Genomic DNA, 19,745 nt, shown 5'->3' on the forward strand with positions numbered 1-19,745 from the left:
TGAATCTGGGGGGGATGGGCTTTTCGGTAAACCAAAGATAGAAATGTCATGGCTGGGGTATGAGACGAGACGAGACGGGCATGACCGGGCTGGGCCTGGGGGGGCGCTTCGGTACAGCGGGAAAGGGCCTCGTTTCAGTAATCGTCGACTAACAGTAGAAGAGGAAACGGATAAGGTTAGTTGATTTGCAGAATTGATGTGATTGATAATCGTGGAGACGTGGTTCTGGTGGGTTCTTTGGAATGGATTAGAGCTCATCTTATAAGCTGACCTAACGAAACTCGACTCGCTATCGTGGACTTGCTGTAAGCCAGTGAGCGAGTCCACTGAAGTTTAGTGGCCCAACCCCAGGCTCTCCAGCCCAGGGATTCCGATACATGCCCTGTCCATTGTCCACTGTCCACGAAGCCGGGGCGTCAAAGTTTCACAATGTTCCAAGGAAAAAAAGGGTTCTCCATGGAATAACAACAAAAGAAGAAGAAAAAACACCCATGCTTTTTGGTACTCGAAACTGGAACCTTCCCTCCTTCTTGTTCACCCCCCACTCCCCTCCCCTCCCACTCTGTACATATCCCTTTAAGGTAGTCGCGGCGCATGCATCCATCTCATCGTCCTTGAACGGGTGCCTTCCCTTTCGTCGTCGCAAGCAGTGGAAAGAGCGGCACTTGGAAGCCACCAACTGCATATGCAACTGCAACTGCAACAACGGGAAAGTGCGAGTCCAACGATAAGGAATTACACTTCATTGGCTTGACTCCCCCGCCTTCACCTGGCACTTAGTGTCTTCTACTGTTTTCCCTCCTCCAACCTCACTCACTTCCATTCTTTTCTCTTTCCATCTTATCTTTATTCACAATAGCCTGACGCTTCTGTAAGCGTTTAATAAACGGCTTGTGCAATACTTATATTCTGTCCCCCGCATTCCCCTCGTTTCTACCCATCTGCGCCTTATTTATTATACGCTTTCATCGCGACTTGTTGCGCAGTCTCTCATTTCAACCCTTCATCCATTCTTTGGTGGGCTCGTTTAGCGGATTTGAGACTTCCCCGTTTTAGCCTTTTGCTGCTGATTCAGAACCACCCACGGATCCCACTGCGCCACCAGAGTTGCCCTGACGAAACGCTCCTAGTCTCTCGACTCTACTTTACGCTTTCAGCGCCCAGCCTGACCTCAAACCGGCCTCCCCCGTTTGGGCGTCGACAAGACGAATCTCCCGCGCTGGGATTGACTTTACTTTTACCATTGATTTATTCTTTGGTAACTTCACAACACAACCATTCAGCGGTGGCCATGTCACATCTGCCATCAGCCGCCGACACGATGCGCCGCCTCTCCCACGACCTCGCGGAGCCGCCGCGCAATATCGAGGAGTCCAACGGTGCGCCCTCGGACCACGAAATGGAAGATACACTAGATCTCTCCATGCCTCCTCCCGATGAGGAAGACGATGTCCTAGATGACGACTCGAGAATTTATACACCACCTCCCCACATTGCCGCTCGCTTCTATCGCCCAACGCAGGCTCGTCGCAGAGATTCGGCTGCCTCGTCGCGCCGCAACTCAATCTCGTCTGCCCACTCGCGATGCTCTTCTATTCAACCATCAAGTCACCGTGGAGGTGAACAGAGCAAGCATGTCGCTCAACATCTTCGCCGCGCCTCTTTTCTTGAGGACCGCAGGGCGCGACTTGCCGATCGAGCGGCGCATGCCGAAAAGGTTCGCCTTCGAGCGGCCCTGGCTAAAGCGACTCATCGAGATACTTCACTATCGGAGGAGCGAGCCATAGCGGCACAGCAGGCCAGGGAGCGCAATTTGGCAGAGATTGTCGCCAATTGTGCGGACGAGGTTAAGAAGGCAAAGCAGGTTGCCGAATTTATGAAGGAGAAGCGAGAGCAGGACATTTCCCGATTGAAGGCTCAGATCGAGGAGCGAATGGCTGAGGCAGAAAGACGAAGGGAGGAACTACGTACCAAGAACGCGTCTAAGCGGAGTCGCGGGCAGAGTATTATGGCCAGGAAGCCCACAGACCCCATGCCCGATGTTGAGCAAGAGAGACGCAAGCCCACCGAAGAGGAAGCCGCAAGAAGCATCCAGTGGTGGTGGCGTGGCTGCCTCCGAAAGAGAGCCATCTCCGAGTTCAACAACCTCGGCTTGACTGTGGATGGCATCAGAGATACACACTTCGATACTGTCGTTGAGCTCCTGGCCCAGGAGCGGGTCCTTGTTATTACGGCACAGTTGCTTAGACTATGTGGTCTCGAGGAGGGTGAAACTGGTTCGGTTGGCGAGATGACAGCTGTTCGCACGTTTCTCAGTGCCTTCTTGATCCTTGGTCATCCCAATCAAGTTCTCAGCAACAAGAACGACAATGGCGACGAAGACGTCGATGTACTCACTTCTCACCGACTGCCCTCTACGGATCTTGCCAATCCTCAATTGCAGGACTTGGTAGGCAAGGCGCGAGACTTGCTCATTTCTTTTGAGAATATCCTGTCTCGCTTGACATCCGCCAACAAGTACACCATGCCACCTGCACTCAAGAAGACTCTTCCTGAGGCGTATGCCACTTTCTACAATGCTTTCATCGCCTGGAAATCCCGAGATTCTAATGCCTTGATTGAGGTTATGCTCATGCAGTTTGTTGAGCTTGACGCAATCTATCACACCGTCAAGGACACAACTGACGATGCTGCCACGGCTCTTTACAAGAAGAGCATCCAAGACAACCAGTTGATGCTCATAGTGCGGATCAAGAAACTAGCAGGTGCAGAAAAGGGCAAAAAGATGATATTTGACGCGGTTGCCGAAGCCCGCAAAGCTCGCTCTACCAAGAAGAAGATCGGAGACACAAAGCCCCGTGTGGCTGAGAACGCACCCGGAGAAGCATCTGAGGCAGCCAACAGTCTGGTCTCATCCGAGTCGCAAACACTGACTCCTCCTGCAACACCGGCCAGCAAAGCCCAGGAGAAGGCTCCTGCGCCCAAGACCGGCCTCAATGGTCTGTTGCCTAATAACAGGATTGTGGTGCATGAGTTGGCTATCAACAAGGAATATCAGCTCTCGCCTGACGAATACAGAGAACAGCAATCAGAACGTTCGAAATTTATATATATGCAGATGCGGACCACTATGAGAGATGACGATAGTGGGATCAATTTCCAGGTTTTTGCTCTTATCGCAAGCTACATTAAGGAAAGGCTCCAGCGTTTGCTCAAGCCGGGCAACTCCATGTATAACCTGATCGGTGAAATTCTAGACCCCGAGATGGCAGAGCGGCAATTCGCCCTCGGCAACTTCTCATATGAGAAGTTCTTTACTGCCATGTCGTCACTTCTGCCCAAACTCTGTGCCCCTTTTCGCGATGAAGAGGTTCAGGACTTGATCCAGAACAAACTGGCAGACGGCGACATTATCGATCGAGTTGAAGCCCTCAACGGGTTCATTGATGTGATGCTCTGCGACTACATCAACTATCTTTTGCGAAGTGCTGCACCTCAGCTTATCCAATCCGCGGCGCCATATGAGGCTAAGAGGTTCGCCGAGGATGTTGAGAAAGGTCAGCTTGGCCTTGCAGCAGCTGAGGCGACATGGAAGGCTTCCCGAGCAAAGGTTCTTGCAGAAGTTCAGAAGAGGGACCCAGAGGGAATCAACCATCCGAGGTCGCGACCGAATGCTGGAAAGTTCTATGCACAGATGCTCGTAGACATCTTTACCAGGATCTCTCCCCCACCCATTGAGGAGGTTCCAGAGATGCTTCGACTAGATTACAATCGCATCGGCCAAGTCTCTACCACTATTCAGCGAGTCATTACCGCCGGCGCTGTTCTGTTGCAGTGCAAAAACCTCCTGAAGCGGGATGTTCGGTCTTCGTGGAAGATGGAAGCATCACGCATCATGGCGGTTCTCGAGGCGGGTCATCCTCTCCAAGCTACTGTGGACGGCGTCATGGCTGCCCTCGAATCTGGAAGATCGATGCCGACGGCGACCAAGAGCCACCTCCGCGCTCTTGTTACTAAGGTTCTGACTGCCAGTCAAGACATGGCACAGAACGGAAACGAGCCTAGAGAACCTGTCTTGCGACTTTTGCTCACCCGTCTTCGTAGCAACATTCTTGCCCGCCTCGCTGCTGGATCAGCAAGTGAGAAGGTCAAGGCGGCCAACACGGCTGGCGAGAAGCTAGCCAGTCTCGGACTCTCTGAGTTTGTTGATCGAGTTAGAGAGATATCGAACTTACTAGAGAAGATTGGAACGGTTGACAGAGCAGCCCATGGGCCTTGGTGGGATGCCGTAGCAACAAAGGTTGAGCAAGAAGAGATGTCGGCTTAGATGTAATGGGTTGGATTGTTTTGATAGGGATTATGCATGATGAGCAACAAGGATGCATGGTATTTGGAGGTTAGCATTTGATCTTTTCAATCAGGCAGGAATGGGTTTGCTTTTACTGGGAAGCGCTTTTGAACTTGGGTTGCATGGCGTACTGGTGTGGAAAGCCAATATGGCTCACTTGGTGGGATTGGATCAAGCTTGCCCCTTCAAAGAAGTGTGGCAGTGTTGATGGGTAGCTTATGGGATCGGCAAATTGCTTTTTCGCTGGAATAATGGATAGAATGTCATTTCAACTGAGCGCTAGAAGCATAAACTATATCTGATTTCTGAATTGAATCACGAGAAAGCAACAGCAAGCATTCTGACAACTGGACTTGTGACCATCATGACTTGGGTATCGTTGTGTCTGAGCAATAAGGATATTTGCCCTGAAGATTGACTAAGAAAGCACAAAAATAAAGAAGTCTTGTAAATTTTTAGGATATTCCATCATAAGTTTACCCCAAGTTCTTTGAGGTCACAATGAAGGCAAGCTCTGTTGTCCTTGATCCTCTCCCAGTTTGCTTCATATCCCAAGCCCATAAATCCACTTTTGGTGACGTAGACTTTGTGTTGTTCATTGAAATGATCTCCGTATTTAGTAGCCGACTCGATATCATCGTGGTTACGCCCGCTCCTCTTGAATCACCACGAGTTACCCTATCTCATGATGTACAGTGCAAATAATTGTCATGACACAATACACACGGCTCGGCATCTCGCTTGTCGCCGGCAATACGGCATACCAAACGGCCCTGAGCTTTACCTTGACCCGAAAATTTCGACATAGCATCGACACTCTTTTAATACTGATACGATACTGGGGGCAGCTACGCTACAAAAGTGCCATCAATGGGGGCTCTCAGTTGCTAAAAGAGGATATCATTGGCATCCCGCAAGAGTTCACCTATCAACGACCTGCCCAATTGCGACGGCGCATCACTCCTGAAAAGGGTGAGGATCCGGGCCAAAATGTCGTCCTCAAAGGGCCTTTTGCGACATCTGCCTCTGCCTCTACGTCTGTGGAGCAACTGTAGCCCACTATCGGTGATTACACGGCAGACGGCACCCTCTGTATCTGTTTCTCAAGGAATTGTCAACTGTGGTATCTTCTCGAGAGGACTTGCTTCACTTGTAAATGGTCAAGCGAAGCCGTTGAATAGTCGCCGTGATAATGGACGGCCTATGCCAATCGGTATTCGGAGGTACGTTATCCCTTCCATAATAGACTTCCCGTCTCCTCCATTCGAGACAGAGAATGGAGAGAGGGGCAGCTGGGATCTTAACGGAAACCGGCCCACACCCCACTAACCGCGGGGTCCTACACGGCAACGCATCATCACGCTCTTGTTTGCTCTGCCTAGTCCATTGCCCTTTTGTTAAGCTATATCTTGCCGTCTGTTCCACTCTCACATCATCTGTTCCCTTCAATTTCTCATCTATTCTCATTATACCCCATTGTTCTTGTGAACAGCCCGTCCACTCGAGACTCGCTAAGCTAAAGCTCAGAGCTATAGCTTGCTAACACCACAAACAGTCTTGTTCCCAAGATCTCTGATCGAGCTTGTTCCGCCCACGCCAGACTCGCCCGCAACGAAACAATGACTGACCGCGATGTTCTCCCTGACAATGTCAAGCCTAAGCACTATGACCTCTCCTTGAGGGATCTCGAGTTCACCAACTGGACTTATAAGGGAACCGTTTCGTACGTCACGTCGCCTCTACCCCTCATCGTGAAGCTAGCTCTGACTGCTCTACAGTATCGACTCGGAAATCACAAAGCCCACCAAGGAAATCATCGTCAACACTCTCGAACTCAAGCTCTCTCACGCCAAGGTCTCCGTCGACTCCAAGACATTCGAATCTACAAAGTTCAACTATGACCCCAAGGCTCAACGCTCTACCATCACCTTTGACGAGGAGCTTCCTGTCGCTTCCAAGGCTTCCCTGATCATCGAGTTCGAGGGTATCATCAACAATGAGATGGCTGGTTTCTACCGCAGCAAGTACAAGCCTGCCGAGACTCCTTCTGCTTCGGTTCCCAGCGATGGTGAATGGCACTATATGTTCAGCACACAGTTCGAGGCTTGCGATGCTCGCCGAGCTTTCCCTTGCTTCGACGAGCCCAACCTCAAGGCCACTTTCGATTTCGAGATTGAGATTCCTTCCGACCAGGTTGCTCTGAGCAACATGCCTGTCAAGGAGACTCGACCTTCCAAGGATGGCTGGAACATTGTATCATTCGAGACCTCTCCTGTCATGAGCACTTACCTACTGGCCTGGGCTGTCGGTGACTTTGAGTACATCGAGGCTTTCACCGACCGCAAGTACGACGGCAAGCAGATTCCTGTCCGTGTCTACACCACTCGTGGTCTCAAGGAGCAGGGTCAGTGGGCTCTCGAGCACGCCCCCAAGATCATTGACTTCTTTTCCGAGATCTTCGACATTGACTACCCTCTGCCCAAGTCCGATTTGATTGCTGTTCACGAGTTCACTCACGGCGCTATGGAGAACTGGGGTCTCGTCACCTACCGTACTACCCAGGTTCTCTACGATGAAAAGACCTCTGATCCTCGATTCAAGAACGCTGTCGCCTATGTCGTCGCTCACGAGCTTGCTCACCAGTGGTTCGGCAACCTTGTCACCATGGACTGGTGGGATGAGCTCTGGCTCAATGAGGGTTTCGCTACCTGGGTCGGCTGGCACGCTGTTGACCACCTGCACCCTGACTGGCAAGTCTGGGCTCAGTTTGTCAACGAGGGTATGGAGGCTGCTTTCCGTCTGGATGGTATCCGTGCCAGTCACCCTATCCACGTTCCTGTCCGAGATGCTCTTGATGTTAACCAGATTTTCGACTCCATCAGCTACCTTAAGGGTTGCTCTGCCATCCGCATGCTTGCCAACCACCTTGGTGTCGAGACTTTCCTCAAGGGTGTTTCTAACTACCTGAAGGCTCACGCCTATGGAAACGCTAAGACTACAGCTCTCTGGAACGCTCTTGGCGAGGCCTCTGGCAAGAATGTCACTGAGCTTATGCACCCTTGGATCTCCAAGATTGGTCACCCTGTCCTTACCGTTGCTGAGGAGCGTGGTCAGATCTCTGTCAAGCAGTCCCGATTCCTGTCTACTGGTGATGTTAAGCCTGAGGATGACACCACTACTTGGTGGGTTCCTCTCGGCCTCGAGGGCAAGAAGGACCACGCCGGTATCGCCTCTCTGTCTCTTACCACCAAGGAGGATACCATCCGTGATGTCGACGAGGACTTCTACAAGCTGAACAGCGGTGCCACTGGTTTCTACCGCGTCAACTACCCCCCTGAGCGCCTCGCCAAGCTTAGCAATCAGCTAGACAAGCTCAGCACCGAGGACAAGATCTCTATCATTGGTTCCACCGCCGACCTTGCCTTTGCTGGCAACGGCACCACCCCTGCTCTGCTGACCTTCCTCGAGGGATTCGGCAAGGAGAACCACACTCTGGTCTGGCGCCAGGTTCTTGACTCCATTGGTGGTGTCAAGTCCGTTTTTGGAGAGGACGAGTCTATCAAGAAGGCTCTGGATAAGTTCACACTGAAGCTCATTGATGAGAAGGTCAAGGAGGTTGGCTGGGAGTTCCCTGAAGGCGAGGACTACCTCACCGGTATCTTGCGAAAGGAGATCATTGGTGTTGCTGTTGCCTGCGGCCACCCTGCGTAAGTTTCTTGTATCCGTAGCTTGACTGGACTAACATGAGTAGTGTGACTGAGGAGGCCCTGAAGCGCTTCAACATTTGGGTCGAGAACCCCGAAGCTGGATCCATCCCCGCTCCTCTCCGTGTTGCCATCTGGCGCGCTGCTATCATGAAGGAGCCTGCCCGAACTGTTGAGATTCTCAAGAAGGAGTGGTTCAACACCAAGTCTATCGACGGCAAGCTTCTTTCCCTCAGTGTTCTTGGCACTGTCAAGGATGCTGAGCTCCTGACCAAGGAGGTCATTCCCTTCAACTTCAACGAGTCTCCTCCCTCCAACGCCGTCCCTGCCGGAGACATGCACGTTCTCGGTGGCTCTGTCGCTAGCAACGTCATTGGCCGTCCTTTGCAATGGCAGTTCATGCAGGACAACTGGGATGCCGTCATCACCAAGCTTGGCAACCCTGTTGTTGTCGACCGATACATGAAGCTCAGTCTTGGCAGCTTCACCAATGTGTCTGCTGTTGACGAGATTGAGAAGTTTATGGCCGACAAGGATACCAGCAGCTTCAACCGAACTCTGGAGACTGTCAAGGATAAGATCCGTGGACGTGCTGCGTACCGCGAGCGTGACTCTGAGAAGCTCAAGGAGTGGCTCAGCGCTCATGGATATGCTTGACTGTGTAAACTATGATGTTGGAAGCATGTTTGTAATAAAAGTTAAATACCATTGAAATATGACGACCGTTGAGACTCTTGAAAGTTTGGCTCGAATCGTTTGGAACCGCTGAACAGTTTCTGTTAGGACCCGAAAACGACATTGACGCAACTGAAACGGCACATCTCCACTATGTTCAAAGATGCAGATTTAACAGCTTCTGCCCAAAGTAAGTCAACTTGGCTTCTGGTGTCACTTATCCATTACCATGACGATGTTGATGATTTGGCCTGAATCGAGGATTCAGACCGAAAGTTGGAGAATGTACAATATAGTACCAAACTCTGAACTCAATCTCAACGATTCCACAGCAGGTTCTTCGGAACCTTGATCGGTCTGGTGGTCTAGTGGTATGATTCTCGCTTAGGGAAAACCCTACAGCATAGCTTGCGAGAGGTCCCGGGTTCAATCCCCGGCCAGACCCTTTCTTTTGCATTTTTGACATCAAACTTGGCGGGAAATTGTTCCTTTCTAGCATTCGTGACGGTTTCTCACCTCATGATGCTGCGTTGAGTGGAACGTGATTCCTTTTGAGGCCTGTTATAACGAGGTGCGTGCGGTGTTGACTGTGACTCTTTTCCAACTTTTCACTTTTGGGTGAACAGTGAAGAAATGCTTCGACAACATATGCATACATCCTCTGGATAGAGTCAGAGGCTCCAGTCAGAGAAAACTCAAGATCAATGCTAAGACAGCTTATGCTAGTCATTGGGACTTAGCTGGCCTGCCAACGAACATCTCCAGCTGCCGACGTACCAATAGATGAGTGACTGACGCAGGAGACAGTGGCTCGGTAGGTGATGAAGACCATGAGACAAGAGGAGGCCAGTAGACATGAGAAGGACAATGACTCAAGGTCTCAAATTGACGAGCAATAGCTGAGTCAAGAAAAAATATCCTTACAACTAGAATTCATGTCCTTAAAGATCATGAAAATGGCAAAGCTTTAGAGCAGAGCTTGATTGGAGCATGTCTTTGATGGACTGGATAAGGAGGTATTGGGCCTTTCCATCTTTCTGAATAGACTTCAAGATGACAGGCCGGGCTTTCGGAACATTATAGACAACAGTGAGGATAGAGCTGGATGGTGTAAACTCCTCAACTCTCGGGCAGTCTTAGGAGATGTACACAACTACAATCAGTCACTGGATAGTGAGTGATATGCGGGCATTCTCATCTTTGAACAAGCAAAAGCATATGCATTAATTCATAACTATGTCCTTAATTACACCTTCAAAACCTCCACATTGTTCGAAATCCAATCATATTGCGCCGTCCTGAAGTTATCATCAATGATACTGTTCTTATTCGCCGTCTCAAACCACATAAGCTTCTTACTATCCTTCCACTCTGGCCAATTCGCATACTTAGTAACACCCTTGTTGGGATCCAAGTTATACACAAAGTTGAAATAATACGTCCTGATACTGCGCATAGCGTTGTTCGGCCAGATACCAAAGAAGACTTGTAGCAGATCAGAACCGTGCATCGTGCCGAGAATTGGTGTGCCGTAGTTGTAACTCGCGAGGTAAGACCATGCTGGAACGTCGGGATTCTGCTCAGATGCTGTTTGGAGAAAGATTCGGCGGGTAAGAGAGAAGACCAAGTCGCCGAAGATGGCAGCGCGGCGCTTGAACATGGGGAAGACTTCGTTGAGGAGGGATGTTCGGAAAGGACTTCCTGCGCTGAGAGCGGTGGGATATGTGTTCACCAGAGCGGTCAATTGCTCCTTGGTAGCTTTTTGGAAGTAGAGTTGCTGAAGGTAATCGACGAACTTGGCTGTCGTGGTCAAGTTTGGCTGGAAGAGAGCAAAGAGAGTGCCTTCGTCTTCTTGGTTGCCGTTGATCATGGGAACAGCGTGGTAACGACCTGATGCGATGAGTGCTTCTGGGCTATCAGGAAGAACTGTACCGTCTGGGCGGGGGAGGTATGACAGAGCAAGGGAGTTGTATGACAAGAGTCCCGGAACAGAGTTTGCTGCGTTCAAGAACTTGTCGTAACTCAGACCACGGAGACAAGCGAGGGTATCAGAAGATCCAGAACATCCGCCCGATTTCACTACTGCGTCGTAGATAGCTTGCGCCTTGTCACTATCCACAGGCTCCGCGGGGGCAACACTGCCAGAGTTCATGATGGCGCCGCGGAAAAGGGGCTTGCCATTGTAATCGGCATCACCACCGTAGAGAACCATCTGATCAAGCACTGAGATGGCACCGGCAGATTCGCCCCAGATGGTGACCTTATCAGGATCACCACCGAAGGAAGCAATGTTATCGGCAACCCACTGAAGACCCATGCGCTGGTCAAGAAGACCCAAGTTCGAACTTCCATCCTTCTTGATCTCGGCACCTGGCATGAATCCGAAGCCAGCGACGCGGTAGTTGACAGCAACATAGATAAACGGCTGGTCCTGATCAATGGCAGTACCCAAGAGACTAGTTCCATCGTACATAGCGCTCGAACCAAGTTCAAAGCCACCGCCAAAGATCCAGAACAACACAGGAAGTTTATCACCAGCCTTAGTGCCAGCCGGTCGTTGAACAGTCATGGTAAGACAATCCTCCTGACCAGTGATGGGAGTAAGGAAGGGAATGGCCAGGAAGTCTGAGAGAAACTTGGAGATGACGTCTTGGGCACCGGATGAGATAAACATCTGAGGACATGACGGACCAACAAGTCCTGAAGCATCAAAGTTGCCTAGAGGCTTGGATAGTTTCTTTGGCGGTTTAAGTCGTAAAGAGCCCGTCGGTGGATCCGCAAAGGGAATTCCTCTGAAGGAATCAACTTTTCCAGAACTTGAGCCGATGACAGTTCCAGAGGGAACAGCGACTGTGACTTTGGCTGCTCGTTCTTCCAGAGCTGGTGTGGCCGGCTCAGCAGGTTGAAGATCCGGAATTGCATCTGGTGCAGGGAAAGGAGCTGGAACAGCTACCACAGCCGTAAGAAGACCGAAGCCAGAAAGAAGACTTTGAAACTTCATTGTGAAGCTCAACTGTAAGACTGAGAGCTCAAGTTGTAAGAGTGGTAGTTGGAACAAAAGTCTGAACTAAACCACCACGGAGAGAGCCGTACACAGCAAAGTTTAAGTCTTTCAAGCGTCAAAACAACGAGTCAACAGACAATGATCCCGCTGTCTCAGTTGAATTGCTGATCCTTTTTTCATCCGGGAAATGAGCTCAATTTGAACCTCGAGCAACACCGCGCTCCTCCCCTCCCGCTTTGACATATTCCACAAGGTATTGAGTTTATCTCTCTCAACCCTGGTTCGACGTCGACGTTGAACTTGCATCTTTCCTCAAAGGCATCTCCCCCAGAAGAGGAAGCCATCGCCGTATTCAACGAGTGCATAGCAGCTGTATCAGCCCGAAAGAAGTTCCTGAGCCGAAGACAGTCCCCGCTTCCCCGTGGGGAAATCAGCTGCCAGACCAGAAGATCTTGGTATGTTTTCCAAGTTTTCTTCTTGTCTGACTCTACAAGACCGAGGCAGAAAGTTGTCCCTGCAATCCACGTGGAGAGGGGGTGGGATCGACGATCAGCTGGATGGTTTTTGTGATAGTGTGTTTGCTGTGGTTGGTGGAGATGTGAGAGAAGAAGGAAAAAAAAAAGATGGTGGTACCGGAGGAACGACAGAATAGATGATGGTGGGGAAGGACGATACCGCAGTTGATCAAAGATGGCATCGGTATTGGCATTTGGTGTAAGTCGAAAAGAGTTCATACCCCGGACCCCGAGATCCTTGTCTGCCGTAGTTCGGGCCCTGGTGACCCCTCAAGTCCGGGGAATACAGCAACAAGAATTGCGGGGAGGATTAGAAATGTCGGTCTGTAACTAATTAATACGAGGATGTTATTGTTCTTATGAGGGATTAATGTCTTTTTTGGGTAATCTATTCACTATCTGACATTTGTATCCCGCGTATAGATCCGATATCCCCTGTTCTCACATTCGCATCAAGAACGTCATCACACATAACAACCCCAGCCTTTCAAAGGTTACCATTGAAACAAATTAAGCGGTAGAAACAAAAAACCTTGTTAATTACCGGGTAAAAGCCCAAACCCAACCCAGCCCAACTCAGCCTTATCCAAAGACAAGGTATAACCAGGCCAGTATTGAAATGGTAGTATTTGCGATCACGCATCCCAATACCTGGAGATTATTAGACTCGACTAACAATCGCTGATCCATCACACGCACAACCACTCTCCGCTCTTCCGGTGTTCGAAATAGGAAGCTCTCACGATGCTGTCCCTTAAAGAGCACTAAAGATATGCAGGTGCAAGTTCGGATCAAGGTCTGGGGAAAACTCAAATATCTCCGCTTTCTTGTAAGCAGAGTAGAAAAGATGGTGTAGTCGTGCAGCATTCCGAGGTTCGGACGTCGTCCGTTGATTTAGCAATAGATTGAATAGACATGTGTTTCTCTTTGACAACTAGTTCCTTGTGAGAGATGGCCTTGAAGTTGACGAACGTGTGTCGAGCCTGCTAATGGTCAGAAATGCTCTACCCCGCGAACAACCCAAAAAGCAATTGAGATCAAAGCGTCAAGGACAATGCTCAAGAAATGTCATTGAATTCGTGATTAAACGCAGACCATCTCGCTAGAAAGATCAAAACCACAAGAAAGGCATATGTACATGTCCTAAACCTATCCCTCACTTCAGTCCCTCTGAAAGCTCAATTCATAACCAGACCCCAAAGCCAAATGCTGTTTGTTGCTCATACATACCCTAATGCCCAGATAACCTTGCGCCGTCAACTATCTTATAACCCTGCGCCATTGTCCATGTCATGCGTGCCTGTGAGGCAGATTGAGTCTTCATGCAATCCCAAAGACAGTCCAGCCCAGCCAAATGTATTGTGTATACCGAATGCGTCCTGTTGCCCTCAAAATTAAACCGTGGGGTATATCCATCCCGTCTCAGTTTCATATCATACACTGCATGTAGCTTGCTTTCACATCACCACGCCCACAGGTGTACCCTCGTTTAGACAGCGTTTCTTTGAAACGATTGCTGGCTCTTCCTCGGTCTCTTCCTCGTAGCTACTGCTGACGACCTCGGTGAGGACATCGCGCTTGCGCTTCTCGCCAGTTGGTTTCTCGGGATCTTTCTCCCATGTCTCGATCTCATCTGGGTTGAAGGTTCCGACAATCTCTTGACCTAGAGCTTTGCCTAGTCTCTCTCTGAGTCCCAAAATCGGCCAGATAGGAACTCTTGTGTATTCGATCCTGAGACCAGAAACAATAGCATCGTCATCGTCAGCTGGAGCCTTGAAGGGATCGTGGAACTTCTCCAAGAACTCCTTTGTGATGTGACCAGTGTAAACAATAAACTCGGATGTATCAATGTCGTGCGTGAGAATCTTCAACTTGATGTCGTGAAAGTTAGGGCTTGGAGGAATGCCCTGTCCTGGTGAAATGCGCGAGTCGCGTCTGCCACTGATAGGTGGGGTAGGGTAGAAGTGCTTCTGCGCCATCCCTAGAAAGACGCCCACAAAATGAGCATCGTGATCGGAATTTGAAGGTACGAGGATGCGAGCGCGCAGTTGCTGGAGGCGAAACACGGGTTCGTTCCATGTCCTTCCAGGTCCAGAAGCGACGCGAAAAAGGTTGTTTCGGACTGAAGCCAATTGAGTCTTGCCAATGTAACAGATCATGGGTAAATTGGCGGGGCTGTAGTTTGGCGAGGACTGTGTTGAGATGTTGAAGGATTCAGCGGGTCGCGTCGAAACTGATTTGAATGAAGAGTATGAAGACTTTGCCTCCTCAGAAGGGTAGTTCCACATAAGCTGCGCGCGTACAGCGTCACGGTAAACGCGACCGCCAAAATATAGATGGAGTTCGGGCAGGTACTGGGGCTTGTTGAAAGGTGTAGGCCACAGCGTGTTGAGAACCGACTTGACAGCGTTGGAGGATAGGATGGGATGCAATGGATCGGGCAGGAGAATCTGCGTGAGCGCGTTGCTAAGGCTGATGATGGTATTCGATGGGCTCAGATGTCCTCGCGATGGTGGCGTGCCTGGGGCCGCTGAAGGCTGAGGTGTATCGCAAGGCGGCAGTTCCTCCCATCTCGCACCGAGCAGCTGAGCGTGTAAATCTGTCCAACAAATGGGTCGCACAAAGAGCGATGTGCCGGCGTGTTGCTGAAAGATGTCGTAGAGCGAGTTCTTTGCGGGCCGGTAGATGCGCTGCGGGCGCCTTTTTCGCGGGGCGACAATGGGCGCTTGTGAAGTGCAGGGCGTTGTGTCCAGTGATACACCGTTACCGTTACCGTTGCGCGACGGCGAAGTCGAAGAGGTAGAAGATTGTGAAGTCGCCATATCCACCAAACTGCGCAGCTGTCCGATGAAGCTGCCGTTTCCAAACAAAGAACTGTCGCGAAGGAGGATCGATTAGCGCTGGGTGTAAATGGATTGTTGGGGAGGATATCGTTGATGTCAGAGGGAAAAGAACAGAAGAATAGCGCAAACTTACTCAAATGCAAGCATCCGATGAATGAATAGTCGATCTGTATTTGCCTCCCTTTGGATAACTCTTTCAGCGTTTGTTGGTTGCCTGAAGCCGGATGTTTCTCTCCAGTCTTTGTTGTAAGGCCTTGGTTCTGCGACGCGCCCTTAATGATTCCCTGTTTATCTCCAGTCTTTTGCAGTGACAAGCTCTCCGCTAGCGTCTGGCACGAGCGTCGCCCTTGTCAAAAAGGATTGACGGAAAAAGTAAAAAAAGGGGAGTTTTAGCGTCCAATAGGAAATGAGCAACAAGAAGAACAAGGCAACTTTGTAAAAAGTAGAGTCTTCTTTTTTGTAAGAGGGACAGTGAAAAAGAAAAAGAAGGTGAAGGAGGGGGGAGAAGGAGGAAATATCGGTGACACTGAATGAATCACACTTAGGGCGTGAAACCAAGGCAAGGCTTCTTTCACTCTTAGGTATGAGTTGTTAGTGGATACGACCTGCATCTGCGCCAGGAAGAATCTGCACGCGGGACGAGGGAAAAAGCGCGTCGCCACCGTGATTCGTCGCGGAGCTAATCGGCGCGAATGAGCAACGAGTTCACGTGAGGAGCCATCCTGGCTCTAGGCAGCCATAAAGAGAGGCGGTACCTTGGTGCTGCGCCACATCATCGTTGTGGCCTGATTGATGATCCACCGATTAAGGCATCAACTTCGCTCTGCTCCCAGCCTTGCCCCACACCAATCGAGTGAGCTTCGTGAGCTTGGTGTAGCCCCGCCGGTGACGAAGCGCAACTCAGCATCAGCCCGTAACTTGCGCCGATTTGTCCATTTCCCTCCCAAGCAGCTTTGATATACTGGAATTGGTCTGTTAATTGCTGTTCAAGATGCCGGTATGTCCAAACCAAACACCCATACTTCACAAATAAACTATACAAACACACTCCACCATCTCCTATTGCATCACCGCATCTCACGATATCAACCAAACTAACAACACTCTCCAGGCATACAACTCCGTTTTCAACAATGATCCCAACATCCCCCGCATAATCGGCAATTTCCCTCTCCTCCCTCTCCGTACCAAGACCAGAGGCCCTGCCTACACCCTCCCCAACCCCTCGCCGCCTCTGCCGGCCAACGAGTCTCCCGACCCCGACAGCGAGAGCTACGATATCCTCGACGAGGTCCTCGCCCTCTTCCGTGCCAACACATTCTTCCGAAACTTTGAGATCCAAGGCCCTGCCGACCGTCTGCTCGTGTATGGAATCTGGTTTGTCAGCGATTGTCTGACAAAGATCCGACCTCAGGCTTCTCTGCGTGATGCCCAGAAGGATGTTTTAAACTTGGCTCTTGACCTTAACTTTGCTATCCCCGGAGACCCTGCATGGCCCCTTAACCAGGTTTGTTTGCCAAACTCGAACAGCACGACAAATTGGCCGGTTTGCTAATGTTTGATTGTAGATGTACGAGCCCCCTAGGGACCGACAAGAAGCGGAGCAGCTTAAGCAATATATGTCGCAGGTTCGACAGGAGCTTGCTTCTCGATTACTTGCTAGGGTATATGATGAGGACGAGACTAAGCCTAGCAAGTGGTGGTTGAGCTTTACCAAGAGAAAGTTTATGGGCAAGTCTCTGTAGGGTATTAGCAAGATGGGTCGAGGAAACACATTTTAGAAGACTATCACCGAATCGAGGAGCTGGCGTCATACAAAATACATTTTCAGTACTTACTTGACCTATCGCTGTGTGTTTCTCAATTCTTGGAGTGTCAGAACACTTGAGATCGTTCCATCATGCGGCAAAATACAACACTTAAAAAGGCTGCCAAACTTACCATAAAATAATCCATCATAAAGTTACCTAACTTGCCAAAAATTACCATAAATGGAACCACGTGTTTTATGGCTTGAGATTGAGGGCCTTTGCTATTTGGCACTGCTCCTTTGTCATGCCATTGACAATCAGGGGCATCACGTTTGTATGGGTCTGTTTGCCAACATCCGTGCTATTGTCCGGTTTCCAAGATAACACATGTGATTGTTTAGGCAGCGTATTTACCTCTAGCCTTGCTTGAACAATCAATTGTTGAATGACCTCATACTGGGTAAACAGAAAGAATCAAAGGCCTCCCTCTTGACTATAAATTCTCCCACATCCCCCGATGATGAGACAGAGTTTCCTGCCACAACATAATCTCAGACCTTATATATATACTCATTCACTTTGAGACTCACACCTGAGATCCTGACCTAGCTAGAGGAACTCAGAGACGACAGGGAAGCGCTCCGTTCTCTTTCAAATTGCTCATGGAAAACAAGACATTTATTTGGTCTCGCCATAGTAAAGTCTTCATATACAAGGAAGCCTCTCCAAGCATTCAGGGAACGTACAACGTGATTCCAACCAAAATACAGCAATATTTTGCCTTATTATCGTATTAGAGCAACTCACCCACATCAGGGCAACATCGCCAACGTCCGTTCAAGTCGGGACTAGAGCGTACAACAACGCCCATCATGTGGGTGTCCGCCAGACAGAATAGTCGTGCCCCTGGAGATAATCAATCTCAGTGCTTAGCAGGAAACACCACAAGAATGCAAAGTCACTACGGTAGTTGACTACTACCACCTCGGGCGTATATGGCCAGCCACATACTCACCGTGGCGAGCGCTGCCTCTAGATAATTGAATCATGGGGCGACACAAAGAACGCCAAAGGGCCTGACGTAACTAACATGGCCAGTCTCCGACAACCCTCCTCGATCGTGCTCTTCCATGAAAAGAGAACTCCCAAATCACTTACTATCACTGTATGACGCAGAGATACTGACCAACGAGCAATGCCGCGAATTGTGCGCCCTGTGATGCTCGAACTGCTCCCCTGTTCTCCTTGTCGCTTGTGATGACATCTTCTTAGAAACCACGATGTCATCCTTTACAAGGAACCTTAACTCTTCACCTACCGATTTTGGCCATCTTATTCTTACTTTATAACTTTATATACTATCTCTGCAGCGTCTCAATATCACTGTCCTTCCACACGGTAAGTCGATCGTTGCACGAAGTCCTATAGCCACTAACCACAGCACAGAATCTTTAACTCTCATGCTCAAGGTCACAACACTCCGGCCGCATACTTCAACGAGGTCAAATCTTGTGGTCAAAACATAATTGTCTTTCAATATCACACGGTAGAGACTAAGCAGAGGTCATGAAGGTCGACCCAGATTCACGAGTCTAGTGGACAGCGACCCGGACCGGTTGCTCGTGCATCCATGCACTGACAGCCGAACAGTAATGCTTTACAGCGGATATCCCTAGCCTCCACAAATGTCTGGGATATAGATATGATGTCCCCTACCGTGGGAGCTATCGACCGAGCCCACATGTGGCCTAACAGCCACTCCAAGGCATATGTTGACGAGAAGTTCCGCGCCCTGAAGAAGAGCAAAGGGTGGAAGAAGAGAAAAAAAAAACAGTTTATCAAAGTCGACCCAGATTCATGAGCCTGGTGGACAGCGACTCGAACTGGTTACGTTTGGATTCATGAACTACAGCATCCACCACTGTTCCCCAGACACGTCTCACCAAACTTGGCCGGGATATGCTAGAACTATTTGCAGGTTTGGACCGCCAGAAGCACTCTCTCCTCAGGTCTTTGCAGCCTTCAGTCATAGGTGAACTGTGAGAAGGATATGAACGGCGGCACGTGCATGTTACTGCCCTGAACAAAAGGGTCAGTGAACAAGATCATTTCATACAAGGGCTCTTCTTTCATGAGAAAGTTCAGAACAGAAGAAAACAATTCAAATTCTGTATATATTTCGAAGGATATTCAACAACATGCAGAGAAGTTTACGGTATCTACGCACGCATATCATTGTACGATTGAAGATGTCCTGGAACAGGGCCTTCCTACCTCTGACGATGATGATGACGTCATTGTGTCTTTACAAAATCAATGAACGAACCTGGAACTCTTTATCATACTTCTGTCACCCTTGTTCTCCCTGCCCCCATCATCATGAAAGCTCCCGAAAGTCTGCAACCATTTACGCCTTGGTAAAATACAAAAGAGCATCCAGGTTATCTTAGTAGATGACATTTTAAACTCCTCTGAAATGGGAATAGATATATCTGACCCAGTCAAGGACTTCTTTTATGACGAATGGCTGCAATACCGCACAGCAGCCACCATCCAGCCCGAACCTCTGTACCTTGATCTGTTCTATCACAGTCTTCGACTCCGATATCTGCGCACATTATTCATCATCTCGAACACAGTCAACACCTGAGACGATCTGAGAGTGACTTTTCCGATAGCAAACCTGACCCTTGTTATTCTCACGAGGCATTCGTATGGTGGCTGGATTCATTGCATATTTGCATTTCAAGTGTTACTATAATAGGAAAAGTCCATTTCACGTCCCTCATGGCATTGCAATAGCCACACATTACACGAAGAACGTATGATGTGTTGTGTCGAGAATGATGCCATCGAACCAGAGGAAGGAAGCCTTGGTCTACCAAGATGAGCACCCAGGACAGGA

At 49.6% G+C, this 19,745-nt stretch overlaps 5 protein-coding genes and 1 non-coding gene across 6 annotated transcripts; 4 read left to right on the plus strand and 2 right to left on the minus strand.

Annotated features, from left to right (window-relative positions):
• The first annotated feature begins 317 nt into the window (after window positions 1–317).
• On the plus strand, window positions 318–4,706 carry FOIG_00178 (uncharacterized protein). Its single transcript, XM_031196190.1, has one exon. It carries the CDS (start codon window positions 1,292–1,294, stop codon window positions 4,325–4,327), a length of 3,036 nt encoding a protein of 1,011 aa, XP_031071957.1. The 5' UTR covers window positions 318–1,291; the 3' UTR covers window positions 4,328–4,706.
• A 453-nt stretch (window positions 4,707–5,159) lies between these two features.
• Window positions 5,160–8,709, plus strand: FOIG_00179 (glutamyl aminopeptidase; the record flags this gene model as incomplete). The annotated part of the gene is made up of 4 exons (XM_031196191.1): window positions 5,160–5,571; window positions 5,904–6,071; window positions 6,127–8,055; window positions 8,100–8,709. Exons 1-4 carry the CDS (start codon window positions 5,339–5,341, stop codon window positions 8,707–8,709), a joined length of 2,940 nt encoding a protein of 979 aa, XP_031071958.1. The 5' UTR covers window positions 5,160–5,338.
• Window positions 8,710–9,081: 372 nt separating this feature from the next.
• Window positions 9,082–9,172, plus strand: FOIG_00180. The gene has a single exon. It is a non-coding gene; the product is annotated as a tRNA-Pro (tRNA).
• Window positions 9,173–9,654: 482 nt separating this feature from the next.
• On the minus strand, window positions 9,655–12,415 carry FOIG_00181 (triacylglycerol lipase). Its single transcript, XM_031196192.1, has one exon. The coding sequence runs from the start codon at window positions 11,726–11,728 to the stop codon at window positions 9,974–9,976; it is 1,755 nt and encodes a 584-aa protein (XP_031071959.1). The 5' UTR covers window positions 11,729–12,415; the 3' UTR covers window positions 9,655–9,973.
• Window positions 12,416–13,237: 822 nt separating this feature from the next.
• FOIG_00182 (uncharacterized protein) lies at window positions 13,238–15,715 on the minus strand. The gene is made up of 2 exons (XM_031196193.1): window positions 15,223–15,715; window positions 13,238–15,120 (listed from the first exon to the last, which is right to left on the minus strand). Exons 1-2 carry the CDS (start codon window positions 15,234–15,236, stop codon window positions 13,704–13,706), a joined length of 1,431 nt encoding a protein of 476 aa, XP_031071960.1. The 5' UTR covers window positions 15,237–15,715; the 3' UTR covers window positions 13,238–13,703.
• A 192-nt stretch (window positions 15,716–15,907) lies between these two features.
• FOIG_00183 (tRNA (adenine-N(1)-)-methyltransferase non-catalytic subunit) lies at window positions 15,908–17,105 on the plus strand. Its single transcript, XM_031196194.1, has 3 exons — window positions 15,908–16,086; window positions 16,201–16,596; window positions 16,658–17,105. Exons 1-3 carry the CDS (start codon window positions 16,081–16,083, stop codon window positions 16,832–16,834), a joined length of 579 nt encoding a protein of 192 aa, XP_031071961.1. The 5' UTR covers window positions 15,908–16,080; the 3' UTR covers window positions 16,835–17,105.
• The last annotated feature ends 2,640 nt before the right edge of the window (window positions 17,106–19,745 follow it).

The sequence above is a fragment of the Fusarium odoratissimum genome (genome assembly GCF_000260195.1).
Source record: "Fusarium odoratissimum NRRL 54006 unplaced genomic scaffold supercont1.1, whole genome shotgun sequence".
Lineage (NCBI taxonomy): Eukaryota > Fungi > Ascomycota > Sordariomycetes > Hypocreales > Nectriaceae > Fusarium > Fusarium odoratissimum.